The sequence below is a fragment of the Sprattus sprattus genome (assembly GCF_963457725.1).
Source record: "Sprattus sprattus genome assembly, chromosome: 2".
NCBI lineage: Eukaryota > Metazoa > Chordata > Actinopteri > Clupeiformes > Clupeidae > Sprattus > Sprattus sprattus.
Genome location: NC_137921.1, coordinates 47,350,479 through 47,370,132, shown reverse-complemented (window position 1 = coordinate 47,370,132; position 19,654 = coordinate 47,350,479). Strand labels below are relative to the sequence as shown.

At 44.1% G+C, this 19,654-nt stretch overlaps 1 protein-coding gene across 1 annotated transcript in view; it reads left to right on the top strand.

The window, feature by feature from the left end:
• Nucleotides 1-19,654, top strand: part of abca7 (ATP-binding cassette, sub-family A (ABC1), member 7) — a 39,684-nt gene that overhangs the window by 1,760 nt on the left and 18,270 nt on the right. Inside the window, exons 2-29 of the mRNA XM_080860515.1 lie at nt 401-509; nt 1,034-1,127; nt 1,647-1,788; nt 2,054-2,181; nt 2,483-2,604; nt 3,105-3,299; nt 4,979-5,071; nt 5,334-5,571; nt 5,678-5,817; nt 6,353-6,469; nt 6,744-6,941; nt 7,412-7,617; nt 9,275-9,451; nt 10,206-10,428; nt 10,643-10,864; nt 11,950-12,154; nt 12,340-12,453; nt 13,557-13,728; nt 14,032-14,163; nt 14,488-14,627; nt 14,818-14,955; nt 15,508-15,734; nt 15,973-16,030; nt 16,188-16,390; nt 17,806-17,920; nt 18,197-18,220; nt 18,518-18,663; nt 19,337-19,461. Coding sequence (XP_080716641.1) covers nt 444-509; nt 1,034-1,127; nt 1,647-1,788; nt 2,054-2,181; nt 2,483-2,604; nt 3,105-3,299; nt 4,979-5,071; nt 5,334-5,571; nt 5,678-5,817; nt 6,353-6,469; nt 6,744-6,941; nt 7,412-7,617; nt 9,275-9,451; nt 10,206-10,428; nt 10,643-10,864; nt 11,950-12,154; nt 12,340-12,453; nt 13,557-13,728; nt 14,032-14,163; nt 14,488-14,627; nt 14,818-14,955; nt 15,508-15,734; nt 15,973-16,030; nt 16,188-16,390; nt 17,806-17,920; nt 18,197-18,220; nt 18,518-18,663; nt 19,337-19,461 — 4,160 coding nt within the window. The 5' untranslated portion in view covers nt 401-443. The remainder of the gene's footprint in view (nt 1-400; nt 510-1,033; nt 1,128-1,646; nt 1,789-2,053; nt 2,182-2,482; nt 2,605-3,104; nt 3,300-4,978; nt 5,072-5,333; nt 5,572-5,677; nt 5,818-6,352; nt 6,470-6,743; nt 6,942-7,411; nt 7,618-9,274; nt 9,452-10,205; nt 10,429-10,642; nt 10,865-11,949; nt 12,155-12,339; nt 12,454-13,556; nt 13,729-14,031; nt 14,164-14,487; nt 14,628-14,817; nt 14,956-15,507; nt 15,735-15,972; nt 16,031-16,187; nt 16,391-17,805; nt 17,921-18,196; nt 18,221-18,517; nt 18,664-19,336; nt 19,462-19,654) is intronic.

Here is a 19,654-nt window from a genome sequence, read left to right as displayed (position 1 = left end):
ATTACCTTGTTATTACGTGCTGACGCCACTTAGTCTGCATATGTGTTAGACCTACATGGGTAAGTGAGAGAACCTCTTGTTTATGTTTGGGTGAGCTCAGAGGTGATAAGAAGGCTTGTTCAACCCTGTGTAAAACTGACATCCTTGCATCCCAGAAAGCGCAGTTCGGATGACACAAAGGAACTTTAAGTGGCTATTCTTGCTGACGTTATAAACATTTATGGTGTCAGAGTTAGATAAAGACTTAGATACATCATAAATAAACCCTGTGGGATGTTAGTGAAATGGCTTCACTTTCATCCTTGTGCTGTAAGTGAGCCTGATTGCAATTGTAACTGAATAAATATACTGATCTACATCTCCAGAGTCCTGAGATAACACGAGTGAATTGTCTTCCCAGGTCCCCTCTCTAACTATGGACCAATAGCTGCCAGCTCTGCACCATGGGGATCTGCACAAAGTTGCAGCTTCTGCTTTGGAAGAACTTCACCTATCGTAGGAGAAATAAGGTAATTAAAGTCTCTTCACTTGAATTCAGCAATGTGCAGATAAGTTCAGTACGATTAACTGAGATTGTTTGAGCTTTGTTAAATTCAGTTGGTGGCCACAAGGTTGTGTTTTAAAGTGTTTACAAAAACCTTAATCATAATCCTGCTTTACAAAAAAAAAACAGTCTGTTTCCTTAATAAGTAAAACAACCCTATTTTAACTGTGGAACTTTTACATCTCTCTTCTGGTCCTGTTGTGATGTAAACAGAGTAGGCAGAAACAGTATGATTGACAACAAGCTAAGCTAACTTGTATTTACCTGTTCAGTCCCCCTCAAAAGAAGTCTTTGTTAAGTAGAGACATTAGGTAAGGAAGCTGCCTGGGGACATTTCAAGTGGGTCATTGTCTGTTTTGTGGCCTAAAGCTGGTGAAACTGGCTTGGAGCTATAGTGGTGCCAGTTGTGTTTTTCTGCTCTGCAGGGTTGTTGCACAACCATGACAAATAGAAAGGTTCTCTGTTTAACAAGCCTTCCTCTCCTCTCAGATCCAGCTGCTCATTGAGCTTCTTTGGCCCCTGTTCCTCTTCCTCATCCTTATCGCTGTGCGACGCTCCCACCCCCCATACAAACAGAGGCAGTGTGAGTAGTCCTGTCTGTGCTACTGTTCTTTGCTCTCTCACGCTCCATTGCTTGGAATTGGATCCTAGTAGTCCCTTCCCCCTGTTATAAAGGCTAGCAGATTGTGTAAGCTGATTAGCTAGGTGAGAGTAATTCTCTGTGCCATGCACAGGTTGAGTTTTGAGGTTTAAGTTTGTTTGTTTATTCGTGACCATGTGATTCTCTATGCAGTGGCACACACAGCTGAATTTAGCCTTCATATTCCTTAGGATTGCAACGTCATTCTGCTTTTGACTTTTATACCCTATTGCAATTTCTCATGGTTCTCTTCTGTTAGACCAGAAAGATCTATGTGCCCCCTAGTTATTTCTCTTGTGTCATGTGCTGTGTCGTATTTTTCTTTGTGTTTATTTTTAAGGCAAAAGCAGTAATCCCAACAGTCATTATCATTTCTCTGTCTTAAAATAGTCATTGCAAGTTTACAAGCTGCTGTGGAAGCTGAGTGGTTCTCCATTAGCCTAACCACCTATCTTTATTCAGGTCACTTCCCAAACAAAGCCCTCCCTTCGGCCGGCACGCTGGCATGGGTTCAGGGCATCATATGCAACATCAACAATCCCTGCTTCCACCAACCCACACCTGGAGAGACACCCGGCCAAGTGGGCAACTTTGACAACTCAATGTGGGTCCACGTCCTATGGAGACAAACACATAGCTGTAAAGTAATGGTACTTGTAGTAGAGTAATTGTGGAACGTATGTTTCTGTTGTACGTGTCAGGTATCTAAATTTACCAAGGGCCTGTTTGTTATACACATAGTGAGAAATAGTAAGCTCTGTGAGTGTCCATGCTAATTTATGTCCATCGGAGCTTCAGTATTTATTTTTTGCATAAGCTAAAAGTCATGCAAAGTTAATGTATCTGTTTGTGTCTCCACCCTGCAACAGACTTTCACGGATTCTTTTGGAAACGAGGACCACGCTAGCCTACAGCAGCAACCAGACTGCTTTCTCCAGATTTCAGGAGCTCCTGGATGTCGCTCAGAGACTTGGAGAGCGGCCCGAGGCCTGGCCAAGTACGGCGTTTTGTCTTGCATATAACACACTAATGCTAACCTAATGCTAAGTCCGCCAGTGATGTCCTGCGAAGTACACTGAATAGGACTCCAGGACAGTGACTCTTAGTAGGCCTGACACTTATCAGTCTCAACAGACATTATTGCTTTGACAGTTATTTACCCCCCCCCCCCCCCAGGGATATTTAAGAAGTACACTGAGGTTAATCTGTGCGCTTTCTTCAGGATACACCAAATCTGTTATCTGGTCTTTCCCAGCATACGTTTTAATTGTATTGTACTGCGAATGTTTGTCTATCAGATTTGCCTGTGGGGGAATACCTGCGATCAAATGAAACCTTCTCCAGCTTCCTTCTCACCAATGGCAGCCTTCCACGTCCAGCCCTTGATGCACTGCTTAGGGCACGACTCAACTTCCAGGTGGTAAGTGTTCTGTCCTCCTCTGCCGCCTGGGATTACCTCCCACTGACCTGCGCTCAGTCAGTTGTGACAAACAATCATGCCTTGTTCTAAAGTAGTTTGAGTCCCATCAGATGTTTTATACTGTGTTAGCTACATACACAGTATAAAACACAGTTTAAAATGTGATCTGGTAATAGAGAGTTTTAACATCCTGGACAAGAGACCATTGTATGGGCCTTTATATCAAACTTTTCCAGAATATTCAAAAAATGTCATTACCTGAGGTTAATCTTTAATCTGGTTCCACCAGTCCCCCTAATGTGTGTATGACAGGCCAAGTGGTAATATGTGTTCATTGCATCATGCTGTTATTTAGAAAATAACTGTATGAAATTTTGTCAAAGAGCACATAAACAGTATGTATATACATACATGTTGTGTGTGTATCTGCATGCATGTACAGTACATTGTGCATATTATATTGTATAACAGCTTTGCCATATGTAACATTGCCCCCTAAGGTGTCCCTCTCTGGGGCAGGGATGCGTCTGGCGGACATTGTGTGCAACGCCTCTCTGCTGGAGCAATTTCTGTCCGTAGGGGAGGGAGACTCCATGTCTGTGCTGCAGGGGAACTTGTGTGCAGTTGACCCGGACACACTCCAGCAGGCCGAGCAGCTCTTCCTCTCCCAGCTGGACTACAGCAAGATCTTTACGGTCAGAAGCCACTGCTTGAAGCCTGGGTGTGGTTGAGGTTGCGTGGGTTGGGGTGGGGTCGGGTCATGTTGGTCAATCCTGGTGATATTTCCGAGGATGTTGAGGAGGATATTGTGTATATCTGTATATATTGTGTATATCTGTGTGGTCATCCCTTTTTAAAAAGATGAATCAATGGTTTGGCTGACTGTGTCACTGGGTCAAGGAGTTTTCTGTGAGTGCTACAGTGATCAGTGTTTCAGTGTGGTGAGATGACCAGTGTTTGGCTTTCTTTTAACAAGCAGTAGACACATTCTAACCGAGTTTTTGCATAGTGGACAGTATTCAAGTCCGTCTAAGCCTAATTCTATTCTTGATCTATTTCTGGTGGTGGTCAGTTTCTCACTCTGGGCATTTATAATTAGTTTCCCACTGTCTGTTTACACATTAGCCCCGTTTAAACAGAAATCTTGGTATATTGCCATTAAGAAAAGCCTCATATTGATGGCTTGGCTTGTTTACACTCAGCCAAACAAAGCCGGCATTATGCTGCCAGAGTGTGCAAGTTCAGACAGTATGCCAGTGTTGCAGCAGCAGAGGCGTGATGTTTAACAAAATATCTACCTATGATGGAGAGTTCCAGACCACGTGGAAAATTGCACTTGAACACCCTTTGAAGTCAGTTCCGTGAAACCCGTATGAAATATCTCAGATTTCGTTGAGGCACATCATTTAATCAATTTGTTATTAATATGGCGAGGAACCTAACAGAGACTAAGACAGGGAGCAAGGTTTAAAAAAAAAAATCTTAAATGCGTGAGAGATGCATGAAGAGGTTTTGTGTCAAAATGTGTACATAATCATTGATACCCAGCAGATAGAGGGAAAACCCACTGATGAGTCATCACTACATTATTGTGTATACATTTGGCTCAAACGCATTAAAGTCAGAGCAGGGAATTCCAAGAACATGTACAACATGTTAATGCTTATCTTGTCAGATAAAAAAAAGGCTTTAAGCAGGCTGTTGAAAAGGGGCTATAGTTAAGTGGCTGTTTAAGTGTGTGAGTCTGGTTATAAATACTTGGCACTAAGTTGTGGTGTTTAGTGTCTGCCTGTAGAGTGAGTGCCAGTCTGTTTGACATGGTAATCCAATTTGGCGAGCTTAGTGGTCTTAGTGTATGGGAGTGGTCTTCAGCACTGTGTCTGGAGGAAAGTTGTCTGTCTTCTCTGGCTGAGAGTGCATGCATTGGTCTTTAACTGACTGTGGTTAAAGGGAGCAGGGCCTGAGAGAGTCTGTCTGTCTTGTCCTAGGCTAGTGAATGGCGTTATGCATCTGCGCAAAATGCAAAATGCAAAATGTTGTGTTCTGTATCTGTTTGTTTCACATGATTTGTTGGGGAATATAATTTCTTTGTTTGCTATCTTGTTTGTTTGTTTTTTTAGTTGTTTTTTTTAAATGATGTATTGAATATGTGTAAATTGGTCAATTGGAGTTGCATTATACAAAAGGCCTATGTAATTCATTATTTTAAAATTATATTTATCATTTAAACATTTATGAATGTATCCAGTTAGTATCAATGGTGCATCTTGTAATCTTGGTCGTTCTATCCAGTGCTATTTTACAACTATCTTGAGGTCTCTCTCTCTCATTTCTGAACTTTCTCATGCTCACATTTCATTCCTTTACCCCTCAGAGAGAAAGACTTAGAGCAAATTTGGGAGAACTAAGGGCTCTAAGCCAGGCCGTCACTTCTGTGTCTCAAGAAGTTGCTGCCATCTTGGATGATGTAAGAACATTTATGTTGTGTTGTCCCCTTCACTCAATCATCTGTCTATTTCTGAATGACTAGCATAAAATATATATATATTTATTTATACACTTTTTGTCAACTATACTTTTCACATATATTACAATCAGCTCACTCGTATGTTGATTGTACAATGTACCATGCCTATATCATATGATAAAGATAAAACCAGCACAAATTTGCAATTTCCCATTTCCATATTGGTACATATCACCGCCATCTCCCCTCTTCCTTGTGGCAGTTCTCAGGGTTATCGGGTTTCTCTGACTTGAACGCAGAGCTGAGGCTGCTGTCTCCCGAGAACCGCTCGGAGGCACCGCTGAATAGCTTCCGTGCTTTCAGCCGGATCGTTTGCGGCCACCCTGAGGGTGGCGTGGAGCGCATCCCCTCCTTCAACTGGTACGAGAACCACGACATCAAGTCCTTCCTGGGCCGAAACGGCACGGAACAGGACGAGATAGAGAGCGACAATGTCACCAGTGAGTAAAATATGTCCTCATTTAACCCTCCAACAAGTCAAAAACATCTGTGGTGGTGAGAGAGCTTTTCCTGCATGCAGTAACTCTGCACCTGTTCTTGTTATAGCTCCCTTCTGTAAAAGCGTCATTCAGAATTTGGAGTCAAACCCCCTCTCCCGCATCGTGTGGCGAGGAATCAAGCCCCTCTTCATTGGGAAGCTGCTGTACACGCCAGACACACCTGCAATTCGGGAGGTCATGAAAGAGGTGCTGTGTGAACTGTATTGTCCTATGTGTTGCCTGAATTCTTAAACTTAAAAAGACTCAGAGAGGCCTAGATAATTCATCCACAGTAGAGAAAGATTTGATGCTGTATGTGCCATATACATTGACAACATACAGTACTTTCTGGAATATTTTTGTGTCATGACCATAGCAAAGTCTGTGCCCTGTGAGAAACACTGGGTTCATTTCTCAGCACATGCCCAGGACCAAATCATATTCAAGTGAATTGCATATGAAGTGTCGGGTTTATGGTTTGGTATTTACTTACACTGTGTCTACATGCCACACTTGTAATTAAGCAGGCATTTAGCCCTTTCAAAACACATTTGCAGGGAGAAAGTTATATGTGTAATTGCATTTGTCTGCTGTTGAATGCTTATTAAGAATGTTTCTCAGTACCATTTGAGAGCACAATGGAAGACCTTATTAAAATCCACGGTTGCTTTGTGTTTGCACACTGAACAATCAAGAATGATCAAAACTGAATCAAGACCGGCATGCTTTCTGTATTCCCCAGGTAAATAAGACCTTTCAGGACCTGCAGATTCTGGAGGACCTAAAGGGGGCCTGGGAAGAAATTGGGCCTCGTGTGAAGACCTTCATGGAGAGCAGTCCAGAGATCCGTCTTCTGAAGGTCAGCTTATTCTAAATAGTTGTTTGTAACAGACAAGACGGATTTGAACTGTGAGTAATTTTGCAGGAGATATTCTTTTGCACAAACTATGGAAAGTTCAACATGTTTCTAGGGGATTGATCTGTTCACTGCTAGTCTAAACAGTATATCTGTCCGCTAACCGTGTTGCTAAGACCTCTCCCTCCAGGCTGATTACTCTGTACTCTGACTTGCTGTCATTCATTCTCTGTTGTCTCTCCCCTTATCTTCTAAATGGACACCCCGTCGCCGGCAGGACCTGCTGAGGCGGCCAGAGGTGGCGGTCCTGGTGAACATGCAGCTGGAGAACACTACCTGGACAGCATCACGGATTGCCCGCTTCCTGTCCACGCCAGCACCTGAAGAACCGCGCAGGGAAGGGGCTCCCCCCACTTGGTTCGACGTCTTCCAGGACGTGAATAACTCCATCAGCACCCTTGGCCTGATCACTGAAGTATGCCACTGATTCAAGCATTGGTGCACATGCGCGAAACACTATACGAATACGCATACACATCCATACATAAATGCACACATTTACAGTATCATGCCGTTTTGGAAGCCTTGAATTTGAGGCATGAGGTTGTCGTGTGTCTTGTAATGGAGAATTCAAGTATTATTTTAGTTTAGGCATCAGAAAGAGCTGTTGCTGTTACCAAGCCTTCCTCTTTTGGCTACTGCTGAGGTCTGCCGAGTAGTTCCCTAATTAAAGGATTTGAGAAGCTGTTCATCATACATGTGGTGTTTGCTTCCTATGGGTGCTATTTATGCACTCAGTTTGGTGAAAGAAAATGCATCTAACATGACCTGTAGCCACGCCATGATCATTCAGAACATTGTAGGCATTCATCCAAGTTTGTTTTTGTGTGTGTGTGTGTGTGTGTGTGTGTGTGTGTGTGTTGTTCTCTTCTTGGTGTCCCACAGTGCTTCTCTCTAGATAAACTGGAGGGCACAGCCACAGAGGGCCACATGATTGACAGGGCTCTTGAGCTCTTGGAGGACAGGCAGTTCTGGGCTGGGATAGTTTTCCTCCTTCCAGATCCTTCCGCTCCCACCCTCCCACCTCACGTGTCATACAAGATACGCATGGATATAGATGACGTCACACGGACCAATAAGATCAAAGACAAGTAAGCAGAAGTGGACAAATCATGGATATTAGGTTTAGTTATCTATGTGTGCTCATTAATTGAATTGTCCATGGACCTACTTATACAGCCACGGAAAAAATTAAGAGACCACTTCAAAATTATCAGTTTCTCTGGTTTTACTATTTATTGGTATGTGTTAAAGTAAAATGTACATTTTTGTTTTATTCTATAACCTACTGGCAACATTCCTACCAAATTTCAAATAAAAATATTGTCATTCAGATCACTTATTTGCAGAAAAATGACAATTGGTCAAAATAGCAAAAAAGATGCAGTGTCTTCAGATCTCGAATAATGCAAAGAAAACAAGCTCATATTCATTTTTAAAGTACACAATACTAATGCTTTAACTTAGGAAGAGTTCAGAAATCAATATTTGGTGGAATAACCTTGATTTCAAATCACAACTGTCATGTGTCTTGGCATGCTCTCCACCAGTCTTTCACATTGCAGTTGGGTGACTTTATGCTACTCCTAGCGCAAGAATTCAAGCAGCTCGGCTTCTTTTCATGGCTTGTGACCATCCATCTTCCTCTTGATCACATTTCAGAGGTTTTTTATGGGATTCAGGTCTCGAAATTGGGCTGGCCATGACAGGGTCCTGATCTGGTGGTACTCCATCCACACCTTTACTGGCCTGGCTGTGTGGCATGGAGCATTGCCCTGCTGGAAAAAACACTTCTCAGAGTTGGGGAACATTGTCAGAGCAAAAGGAAGCAAGTTTTTCTTCCAGGACAACGTTGTACTTTGCCTGGCTGAGGTTTGTAGAAGACCATAAGGATTGAAGCAAAGCGGACTGGAGGTCCCTAAGTTCGTCTTCTCTGATGAGTCCAATTTTCAGCTTTGCCCAACACATGGTCGTCTGATGGTTAGACTGAGACCTGGAGAAGCCTACAAGCCACAGAGTCTTGCACCTACTGTGAAATTGGACTCATCAGAGAAGATGAACTTAGGGACCTCCAGTCAGCTTTGGTTCAATCAAAAGGAAGATGGATGGTCACAAGCCATGAAAAGAAGCCGAGCTGCTTGAATTCTTGCGCCAGGAGTAGCATAAAGTCACCCGACGGCAATGTGAAAGACTGGTGGAGAGCATGCCAAGACACATGAAAGTTGTGATTTTAAATCAAGGTTATTCCACCAAATATTGATTTCTGAACTCTTCCTAAGTTAAAGCATTAGTATTGTGTAGTTTAAAAATGAATATGAGCTTGTTTTCTTTGCATTATTCGAGATCTGAAGACACTGCATCTTTTTTGCTATTTTGACCAATTGTCATTTTTCTGCAAATAAATGATCTAAATGACAATATTTTTATTTGAAATTTGGTAGGAATGTTGCCAGTAGGTTATAGAATAAAACAAAAATGTACATTTTACTTTAACACATACCAATAAATAGTAAAACCAGATAAACTGATAATTTTGAAGTGGTCTCTTAATTTTTTCCGCGGCTGTATATTTATTTCACAATAGTTGCATGCAACATGACGTTTAAAACTGATTACCCACTTAAACCTTTGTGTGTAATGTTTTGTTTACAATCTTTAGAGATGAATGGTCCTTGTATTGTTTGTTCCGTTTGTTTAATAGTGTAATACATCTGTTCTGCTGGACTGACTTGTTTCTCTTGCCTGCAGGTTCTGGGATCCGGGCCCAGCTGCCGAGCCCTTCAGTGACATGCGCTACATCTGGGGCGGCTTTGTGTATGTGCAGGACCTGGTGGAGCGGGCGCTGGCTCGAGTCATGACGGGGAAGGAGCAGAACACAGGCATCTACCTGCAGCAGATGCCTTACCCGTGCTTTGTGGACGACGTGTGAGTGCTGCGTGTATCTGCATGTTCATACACACACACACACACACACACACACACACACACACACAATACACACTCAGCCCCTCTTTCCCAAAAAGTTCACACCTACACATGGAAACACGTACTGAACACACTTCCCCGAAAACCACACACCTTTACACATGTTCTCACATACACACAAATACAAAAACACGTACATGCACATGCACACACACACACACACGTCCACACACACACACACACTTCAAACGTGTACACACATCAAAGGGTTATAATTGCTGCTTATTATACTGCTTGCTGTTGGTGGTAAGGTGTTAGTTAGAGGTACTTTAGACAGAAATTAAAACTTGTGCGACACACAAACAGAGCCAGGTGGGAATAGTGTCTCTGTTAGAAAATCTCCTCTTATCTTGGTGTGGTAAGTTTGGTGTGCAGCCTTTGGTTGTTGTCACAACAGTAATGGAAGGGAGGAACACAGTAGAGACAAGTTTAGAGAGCCACTGTCACAAACAAAAACAGAAGTGCACTTCTGAGCTTCCACTGCATGCTCATTTGCACACCCAAGTATCCTCTATAAATATCTTTAATTAGCTTACTGTAATAGCAGTCTCCGCGGATTGTTTTTGTCTTTGAGTTAGTTGTTTTTGTTGGTTTATTTGTTTTGCCTGGAGTGTTTAGTTTGTTTGTATATTTTTGGTATGGCTGTCAAACTAATAATATCCCATCTCACCCCAATCACCATCATTTCCTGCAGTTTTCTGCGTGTGCTGAACCGCTCCCTGCCTATGTTCATGACGACAGCGTGGATGTACTCTGTGGCCATGATCATCAAATGTGTGGTGTACGAGAAGGAGGCGCGCCTAAAGGAGACCATGAGGATTATGGGCCTGGGCTCAACAACGCTGTGGGTCAGCTGGTTCATCAGCAGCTATGTGCCTTTCCTCATCAGTGCCGGCATGCTCGTCACTCTCCTTAAGGTGTGTGGGTGGGTGTGTGTCATCCAGCAAGCTTTAATGCTTACAAATATGTTTTTTCCCCCTTTTTTTGTTGTCATAATGATATTGTCCTAATCGGATCTGTATATAATCATATGCATAATCTCTGCCTATGCCTTAGCAATGGCATTGCTCCACGTCTTTTTTGTAACCTACTCAAATGTGATTTTTTTTTTGTTGTCTGTGAATTTTTTAGACCGGGGACATCCTGCCGTACAGTAATCCAGTGGTGGTCTTCTTCTTCCTGGCTGCCTTTGCCACAGCCACCATCATGCTGTGTTTCCTCATAAGCACCTTGTTCTCTCGGGCAAACCTGGCGTCTGCGTGCGGGGGCCTCATCTACTTCTCTCTCTACCTACCTTATGTGCCGTGCGTGGCCTGGAGAGATCACCTAACCACCACGCACCGCGTCCTTGCAGTAAGCACGCTGAAATCCTTGCTGTTCTCTCTCTCTCTCTGTTTCTTTATGTCTGAGAGACATGCACCAGTTCAAGAGCCGTAACTGGGCTGTTTTTATGACCCGAGGTTTTATGGTGCTGCTGAGCTTCCACTGAAATACCGGCTCATATCCTCCATCCCAAAGACGAGCAACACATAGAAACCCCAGAGAAGCGAAATCATACAGAAATACAGTATTATATTATATATATATTTCACAATATTCAGCCCCTCCTTTAGTGTCATTGTCTGTATTCTTCTCCTCTGACTCTTCTTCCTGTGTTATTATGCCGTGTTCCCACACATCAGTGTCTGTCTTATCTCCCTATCTGCCCGAATTTCCCAATAACCCTTGAAACAGTCAGTGGCAGCTGCCTGCTTGTGTTAGTGGAAGTCACACGTACTCATGGAGTGATGTCACCGCACCTCTCCTGGCGAGCGAGCCTGGTAGACAGGCCATGTTTGTGCTCCTAATGCCCCACACAAAAGCCCTCTGTTGTTGTCAAACAGGAGAGGCCCAGAGCGCGCACTTACACGGTAACATGCCATTTGCCTGGATTGGAGACGTCAGGCGGTGAAACGCTGGTTGTGAAAAAGAATGGAAGTGAACCGGTTTTATAAGATCAGCTGAACAATGGCGCTGTAAGGCATTGACTATGCTTGTTTGTCACATCCTGCTCTGTTTCCCAGAGACTTGAAGCTGCGTTCTGACTAATGCTGAGCTTTAAGATAACCTCTCAGTTTTACATACATCATTAAACATATATGGGGCAGATATAAATATTAAAATATTATTATAGCAAAGTTATCACTTCCTATCACTTCCCCTATTATAACTGCACAGTAATCACTTCCTTGCCATGTATCACACCCTAAGAATCATATTATTACTCTGTGCTGAAAATGTTTCTTTCAGTTTGTGTTCAAAAATCTTCACATCCTCTCTCCACGTAGTGTTCTTCTTTAAAAATCGATAAACATAGACACCACTGTTCCCTAAGAGCTGAGTAGATGAAATATTTCACTGGGGAAAAACTGGCCGCATGTTTCTCCGCTCTTTCACAGAGTTTTCTGTCTCCGGTGGCGTTCGGCTTTGGCTGTGAGTACTTCTCCCAGTATGAGGAGCAAGGTGTGGGCATCCAGTGGTTCAACGTCAACTCCAGCCCCTCGCAGGGAGACACCTACAACTTTCTCACCTCCATCGTGATGCTCTATGTAGATGCATTTATCTATGGTGCACTTGCTTGGTACATTGAGGCAGTTTTCCCTGGTAAGGACCAGTTATAATATAATTATCAGAAAAAAACTAAAAAACTGACATTTTAACAGAAAGAGACAGCAGTTAAGATCCTTTCTCAGGTCTCTGCACCAATGCTCATTTACTGATTTATTTCTTATCTCCCTACAGACTTTCATTTGTTTTTGTCTCTTATTCTTTCTTTCTCTCTTCCTAAGGTGAGTTTGGGATACCCAAGCCGTGGTACTTCATCTTCCAGTTGAATTACTGGGGTGGGCAGCCACTGGAACAGGGCATGCCAATTCCCCCAGCCCCCAGGCATGAGCCAGACGGTGAGACCACACTGCTTCTGCACACAATGTCACATAAATACACTATATGGCCAAAAACATGTGGACACCTGACCACCACACCCATATGAGCTTGTAGGACATCCTATTCCAGAACCATGGACATTGATATCCATTATTGCGCAATGCATGCATTATGACATTGATTGATATCCCTAAATATCAGCCTCAGACCAGTAACCCTCCTCCACCAAACTTTACAGTAGGCACTAGGCATTCCAGGAGGTAGCTAGCGTTCTCCTGGCATCCACCAAGCCCAGATTCGTCCATCAAACTGCCAGATAGGGAAGCTTGATTCGTTGCTCCGGAGAACGTGTTTCCACTGCTCCTGAGTCCAGTAGCGCTGGGCTTTACACCAGTTCAGCTGACGCTTGGCATTGACCTTAGGCTTGTATGTAGCTGCTTGGCCACGGAAAGTCATTGCAACACCCTGGAGAATGGCTCCGTAATTTGGGCTGTTAAGCCGCAGTAATTGGAGTCCTGTTAAGTCAATCTAAGAGTAGGCTTGCTTGTTCTGAGTTCTGAAACAACTAGTTATGAGGGGAGCAACTAGGCCACTCCCCTGCACAGTCGTTGCCTGCCTAAAGGCTTGATTGTAGGTGTTTCAGTGACTTAGATGCACATGCCTAGTTCCCCATATGTGAGCTGTGTCTCTGTGACAGAAGGAGAACCGATTTCATGAAGTATCCGACACACGGTTCTTCTGCTGATGTTGCTTCCAGAGGCAGTTTGGAACTCTGCAGTGAGGGCAGAAATGTCACAAACTGACTTGTGACTTGTGACAGTGCCATTTCACTGAGCTCTTCAGAATTACCCCCTCTACTACCAGCGTTTGCATATGGAGACTGCATGGCTGTGTGCTTGATTTTATGCACCTGTTAGTAATGGGTGTGGCTGAAACACCAGAACACAATAATGAGGTGTGCCCACATTCTTTTGGCCATATAATGTACCTTTTTCTATTAAATGATTTACTAATGTATTTACTTGTCTATCTATTAATTTAAAAAACAAGTGGTGATTTAAAACAAGGTTTTCATTGGACTCAGCTCCTGAACCTCCTGTTTTTCTTTTGGATATTTCAGCACGAATAGAGCCAGAGCCTCAGAACCTCATTCTGGGTGTCGCCATCTGTGATCTTGTCAAGATTTACAAGAAGGGGGGGAAACTGGCTGTCGATCACCTCAACATGAAGTTCTATGAGGGGCAGATCACCTCCTTCCTGGGCCACAATGGTGCAGGAAAGACCACCACACTGTGAGCTGTCCTCTGTTTACCATGTGGTCATCAGCTTTTTCAAATAGTGTCTGATAGTAATTGCAGTTGTGTAAAGTGTTATATATGCAAATACAGAGAGATATAAAGTAACTAAGCAAAGATTCCAAAATTTCATGCATGCTTCCCAGATACATATTTTATCAATAGATTTTTACAGTTTTTTTAAAGCTTGGGGAGCACCCAAATGTATTTTTTCTAAATGTAAGTGTGGTGTGAGTGATTGACAGGCACACAGCTGGAGGATATTGGTTGTTCTCACACAGTGTTCTCCCCTGTTGGCAGATCCATCCTGACAGGGCTGTTTCCACCCTCGTCAGGGTCGGTGTATGTGAGGGGCATGGACATCCGCACTGACATGGACTGGATCAGGAGAACTCTGGGTGTCTGCCCACAGCACAACGTCCTCTTTGACATGTGAGAGCTTCTAAAATAGTCACCCCCATGTCCACCCAGGTGTTGTGTGTTGGCTTTCAGTTGCAAGGTTGTCATAATGACAAAAAATATAGCTTTTAAACTCCTACTATAAGGAGTAAAGATTGACAGTGTGACAGAATGTTTCAGAACGTACATGTTACAAAACCTTCTATTGATAACGTTAAAACCACCAGAACTACCAGTGTTGCATGAAACAGATCAATTGTATTGAAATCTGAACTGAGCTGGCAAAAAAACAATGTAGTGACTGATGACACACCTCTCATGTGTTTCACATTGTCTGTTTCTGAACTGTGCTTCCAGCCTGACGGTGGAGGAGCATGTGTGGTTTTATGGCCGACTTAAGGGCATGGATAACGATGAGGTGCGTGAGGAGGTGTTCTCTCTGCTGGATGATGTGGGACTGCTGCACAAGCGTCACGAGGAAACACGTAACCTGTCCGGTACACATCGTTTTTTTCCCATTAGACAGCCATATTTAATGTTGTTCATGTTGTTTCATTTGAATATTACTGCTTCGCTCTCCCATAGTAGCTGTCTTCATCATGTGAATTAGTGTTTGCCTGCTAGAGAGTGCTTTTTAGACTCTCTGGGTAACTCCTCATGCTGCTGTTTTTACTCTCTCTTGCGAAGGGGGAATGAAGAGGAAGCTGTCCGTGGCTATTGCTTTCATTGGGGGTTCAAAGGTGGTGGTCCTTGATGAGCCTACTGCTGGAGTTGACCCCTACTCCCGCCGGGGCATTTGGGACCTGCTTCTCAAGTACCGCAAAGGTACTGAAACAGCCAACATACAATTCTGAGCTTTTGCTTTGTGATAGCATAGGGGTTTATTTTCAGTTCCAAAGTCAGACATGTAAACACAATCGGCTCATAGGGCAACAAGCCCCACGAATGGTCTTCACGCATCAGCAAGCATGCAGTGAGAATAGGCGGGGGAACCTATATTTGCTAATTTCATAAAGCAGGGTGCAATCAAGCATAAACAGGTTGAGTAATTAGAGGATGTGGCAATTAAGTCATTCTTTATCAGCCAATCACAATGATTCAACTGTACCTTATTAACGTACTCATGGAGCTTAGTTATTGTTCGACAGTAGAGCAAACAACACATTTCTGGTCACAAAGGGAGGTTCTTGTGGGGGAGGTCTGCCCAAAATGTGTTCAAATAAGTTTGAAAAATCATGCATGGAGGACTTTGCGTGTTGCCAGCTGTGTTGCCCATCAATGAAATTAGGGCCCCATGTCTTAACAATGTTTAGGTGTACCATGTGAACAATAGCAGCATAAACATTTTAAACAACTTCTCATTTGTTTATTTCTCAGACCGCACCATCATCCTCTCCACCCATTATATGGACGAGGCGGAGCTGCTGGGTGACCGCATCGCCATCATCTCCCAGGGGAAGCTGTGCTGCTGTGGCTCCCCCCTCTACCTCAAGGCCAAGCTGGGCACAGGGTACTACCTCACCGTGGTCAAGAAGGAGCTGGACAGCAGATCGCCAAGCACAAGTGCCAGCGCTGGAAAGATCTCTTTACCCCCAGTGCACAAGGTACAGAATTTAGGTTAATTAGCCACAGCTAACAGGTGAAGGGTAGCGACATTAGTCATTAACTATCCGATCAGACATAGTTTCAGGAAAAAAGTCGTTCGAATTTTTTTCATATTAAAATTCAAAACTAAAATAAAAATCTGTCTGACGCTGTTGTCCAGTTGAGTTATGTAAACACAACAAAGTTGTGTACCCATGCTGCTTTGCTCAAGGCTCGTTCTATCTAATTGTGTTTCAGGACAGTGATTCATCCCTAAGTGATGACACTGGACTAGGAAGTGAGGATAATGGCCCTGGTAGGTCTTTTAAATGATGCATTCTATCATTTCATGTAAAATATTGTAAATGCTATGCGACTTAACTTGCCAGTTCTCCCGGCTGTATTCTGACATATGATATGTTCCCCTCCATCCCCAATGCTGTGTACCCTGTAATCTCCTTTCACGTGTGTAGACGTGCCCGCCCTGGTGGCATTGGCTCAGCATCACATGCCTGAGGCGCGGCTGGTGCAGGACCTGGGCAGGGAGGCCATCTTGAACCTGCCACACCGCTCAGGGGAGGATGGCAGCCTTGCACTCTTCCTGGCCGAGCTGGAGAAGAGGCAGGCTGATATGGGCATCACCAGCTATGGCCTCTCAGACACCACCCTGGAGGAGGTGAGCCCAGGCTAACTGGCATGTGGAGACACGCACCTTACATACACACACACACGCAAGAATGGGCACACTGGGAGGGTCATAAGAGGATTCAGTCTGTCAGAGGCTTAATGTCAAGCAGTACTAACTATACTACACATTCAAAAAACAACACATGGGTAACCTGGTTTGGTTAAGCATTGCTTTCACCGTGTGTAGATTGGTTGACGACAAGGGATTCGGGTTCAATGACGGGTTCGATGATCAGTACAAAGAAAGTAGGTCTTACCTGTGGAGTCATGTTGTGACTTGACTGCCCTTGATACATACTCATGAGGCTTAGTGACAGTCTGATGGGTACACAAGCACAAGAGGAAGGAATGTCCAGGCAGTGTCATGCGCATTGTGCTTGGCTGTGTGTACGTGCATGTTTAGTTCTTGAGTGTCAGTTATAGCTTTAGTAAAGTTAAGTTATGTCATAAGTTCTATAGGAGACCCTTATTTATATTTATCTCCCTCTGGAACGAAATACTGTTTTCTGATTGGCTAATGGGGTGTACAATAAGTAAGGGATAACGGCCGACGAGCTGTCCAGTTCTACAAAGTTAATGGACGCTGCGGGGCAAAGAACACCACGACGCGCCGCAGAAGTTGTGTAGATAGCTTAATTGTGTCGTGTCGTGTAGATAGCTTAATTGACATAAAACATTGCCCACTAACTTGTCCCAACACGCCGCCATCTTGGTTCAAATTATCCTAGCTGTCAAAAAATAAACGTTACGTTGGTTGTCAATGGTAACCATTCAAGAGCATTGATATGGAACGGCGATTTAACGTTTCTACTGGGACTACGTCCAAGGTGTCCGGTTATACAAACTTATCTCCCTCTGGAACGAAATACTGTTTTCTGATTGGCTAATGGGGTGTACATTAAGTTCATATAACCGGACACCTTGGACGTAGTCCCAGTAGAAACGTTAAATCGCCGTTCCATGCGATGTTGTAAACGTGCGATGTTGCGATGTTGCGATGTTGTAAACGGGAGATAAGCGGGATAACGGCCTCCGAGCTGTCCAGTTCTACGAATTTAATGGACTTCTGCGGAGCAACTCCGCGTCGTGGTGTTCTTTGCCCCGCAGCGTCCATTAACTTCGTAGAACTGGACAGCTCGTCGGCCGTTATCCCTTACATGAACAGTGACATGACACAAGCATTGTTGTAGTTTTTAAACTCAGCATACTCTAGCTTTTGCTTAATCAGGGTTGCACTTTCTGGTGATTTAGGAGTTTTATCAGTTGCAAAAACAGAAAACTCCACTAAATAAGCCATACAATCACAGTGAAGTGTGGAATATATGTTAGTGCCAAGATTTGACACCTGGCACACATTGTTTGAAGTGTTTTTTCTTTTCTGTCCTTGTGTCTTCATGAAACCAGATTTTCCTGAAAGTTGCAGAGGAAACAGGCGTAGATGCGGACCCTGCTGAGCCTGAGAGACCGACCACAGCACCACCCCAACGACGCGTCGACCCACCCGAGGAACGGGAGCCAGGTGAACATCAACATCCTTGCACCACTATCATCCCCTACACGCACACCGACACACTTATAACTGTCTATGCAGACCAGTAGAGTGAGTGAGTGAGTGAGTGAGTGAGTGAGTGAGTGAGTGAGTGAGTGAGTGAGTGAGTGAGTGAGTGAGTGAGTGAGTGAGTGAGTGAGTGTGTGTGTGTGTATGCAAACGTGCTTGTGAGCACGCGTCTGTACTTGTACAGTATGTTCCAGATCTGCACTGACTTGCGCCTTTCTCTCTGCATGGCTTTCCAAGGCAGGAAAAGACCATGCAAGCAAGGTACAAACTCCGGGTGGTGACTTATTTTCTAATCCAATCCCTTCCTGTCTTTTTTGTGTGTGCTGTGTGTGAACACTAAGTTGGTCAGATCCAGAATTAAGTGACAGACTCTTGGCCCAGATCCCCTATCCTTTAGTCTAGTAGTAGAGACACAGGCTGCAATGTATCTGCAACAGTGGAGGCATTGTCATTTTTTTTCATTTGGTATGAGTTGTGAGTGAATTGAGTTAAACAAAACACCTATCTTCGTTCCCACACTCACCCACGTACTTGATTTTCATGTTCTCTGTCCTCCAGAGCCCAAGGAGACAGACCTTCTGAGTGGGGAGGGGAGAGGTGGTGACCCGGCCACCGGCTGGTGGCTCACCTGGCAGCAGCTGCGAGCACTCTTCGTCAAGAGGTGGCTGTACGCCCGCCGCAGCCGAAGGGGCTTCTTCGCCCAGGTATGTCTGTTGTGCTGCCTCAGAGAAAGAGCTGTTACTGGTGTTTCCCAGAGCCACATGTTGCACTCCACTAAGTGTGGCCATGACTTCAAGTTGGAGGGGGCGACCTGTTCTCATCTGAACTACTCCCCCTTCCCATGGTCTTCGTGTAATGTTCATATACTTGTATGTGCAAAACACCAAAGCAACCACATGATTCAGTCCATTGTAACGTGAGTGCAGTGAATGTACTATACAGATGCTTGGTGCGCAGGGTGACCAGGTGCCCCACATATTGAGATGGTTATTTGGTTTTTAATTGTCATGAAAAAGAAGAAATGGATGCCTTCTTTTACCCACTCATGCTGTTGCAGCATAGTCTCTACTCTATTTAGTAGCGCTATGTCAAAAGCAGCTAATGCAACATCCAGTGGCTTAGAAGAGAGCAATGAAAGCCGTAATCAGCAGGCTGTGACGGCTGTCAACAGTCAACACTAATCGTTCAACATTTGGTCTGTTTTCATCTGGTCACCTATAGTGCATCCTATACAATATTTTATGCAGGCTGTAGGTTTGTATTGAGGACTGTGATAGTGTGATTCAGTTCTACTAACACTCAGCCAAATGACTGTAATTTTAATGCTGTTGTTTTAATAGACTGTTCCATAAGAGGTGTGCTGTGCCACTCTTGCAGATTGTGCTGCCTGCCCTGTTTGTCCTCATCGCTCTGTTCTTCAGTCTCCTTGTCCCGCCCTTTGGGAAGTACCCCGCCCTGGAGCTCCAGCCCTGGATGTATGGAGACCAGTACACATTCTACAGGTAAGACCCCAGGGCAGGAGAACAGGACATATTATACAGGTAAGACTCCAGGGCAGGAGACCAGTACACATTCTACAGGTAAGACCCCAGGGCAGGAGACCAGTACACATTCTACAGGTAAGACCCCAGGGCAGGAGAACAGGACATATTATACAAATCAGGAAATCATTCTAGAGAAACATTCTGACAGGTT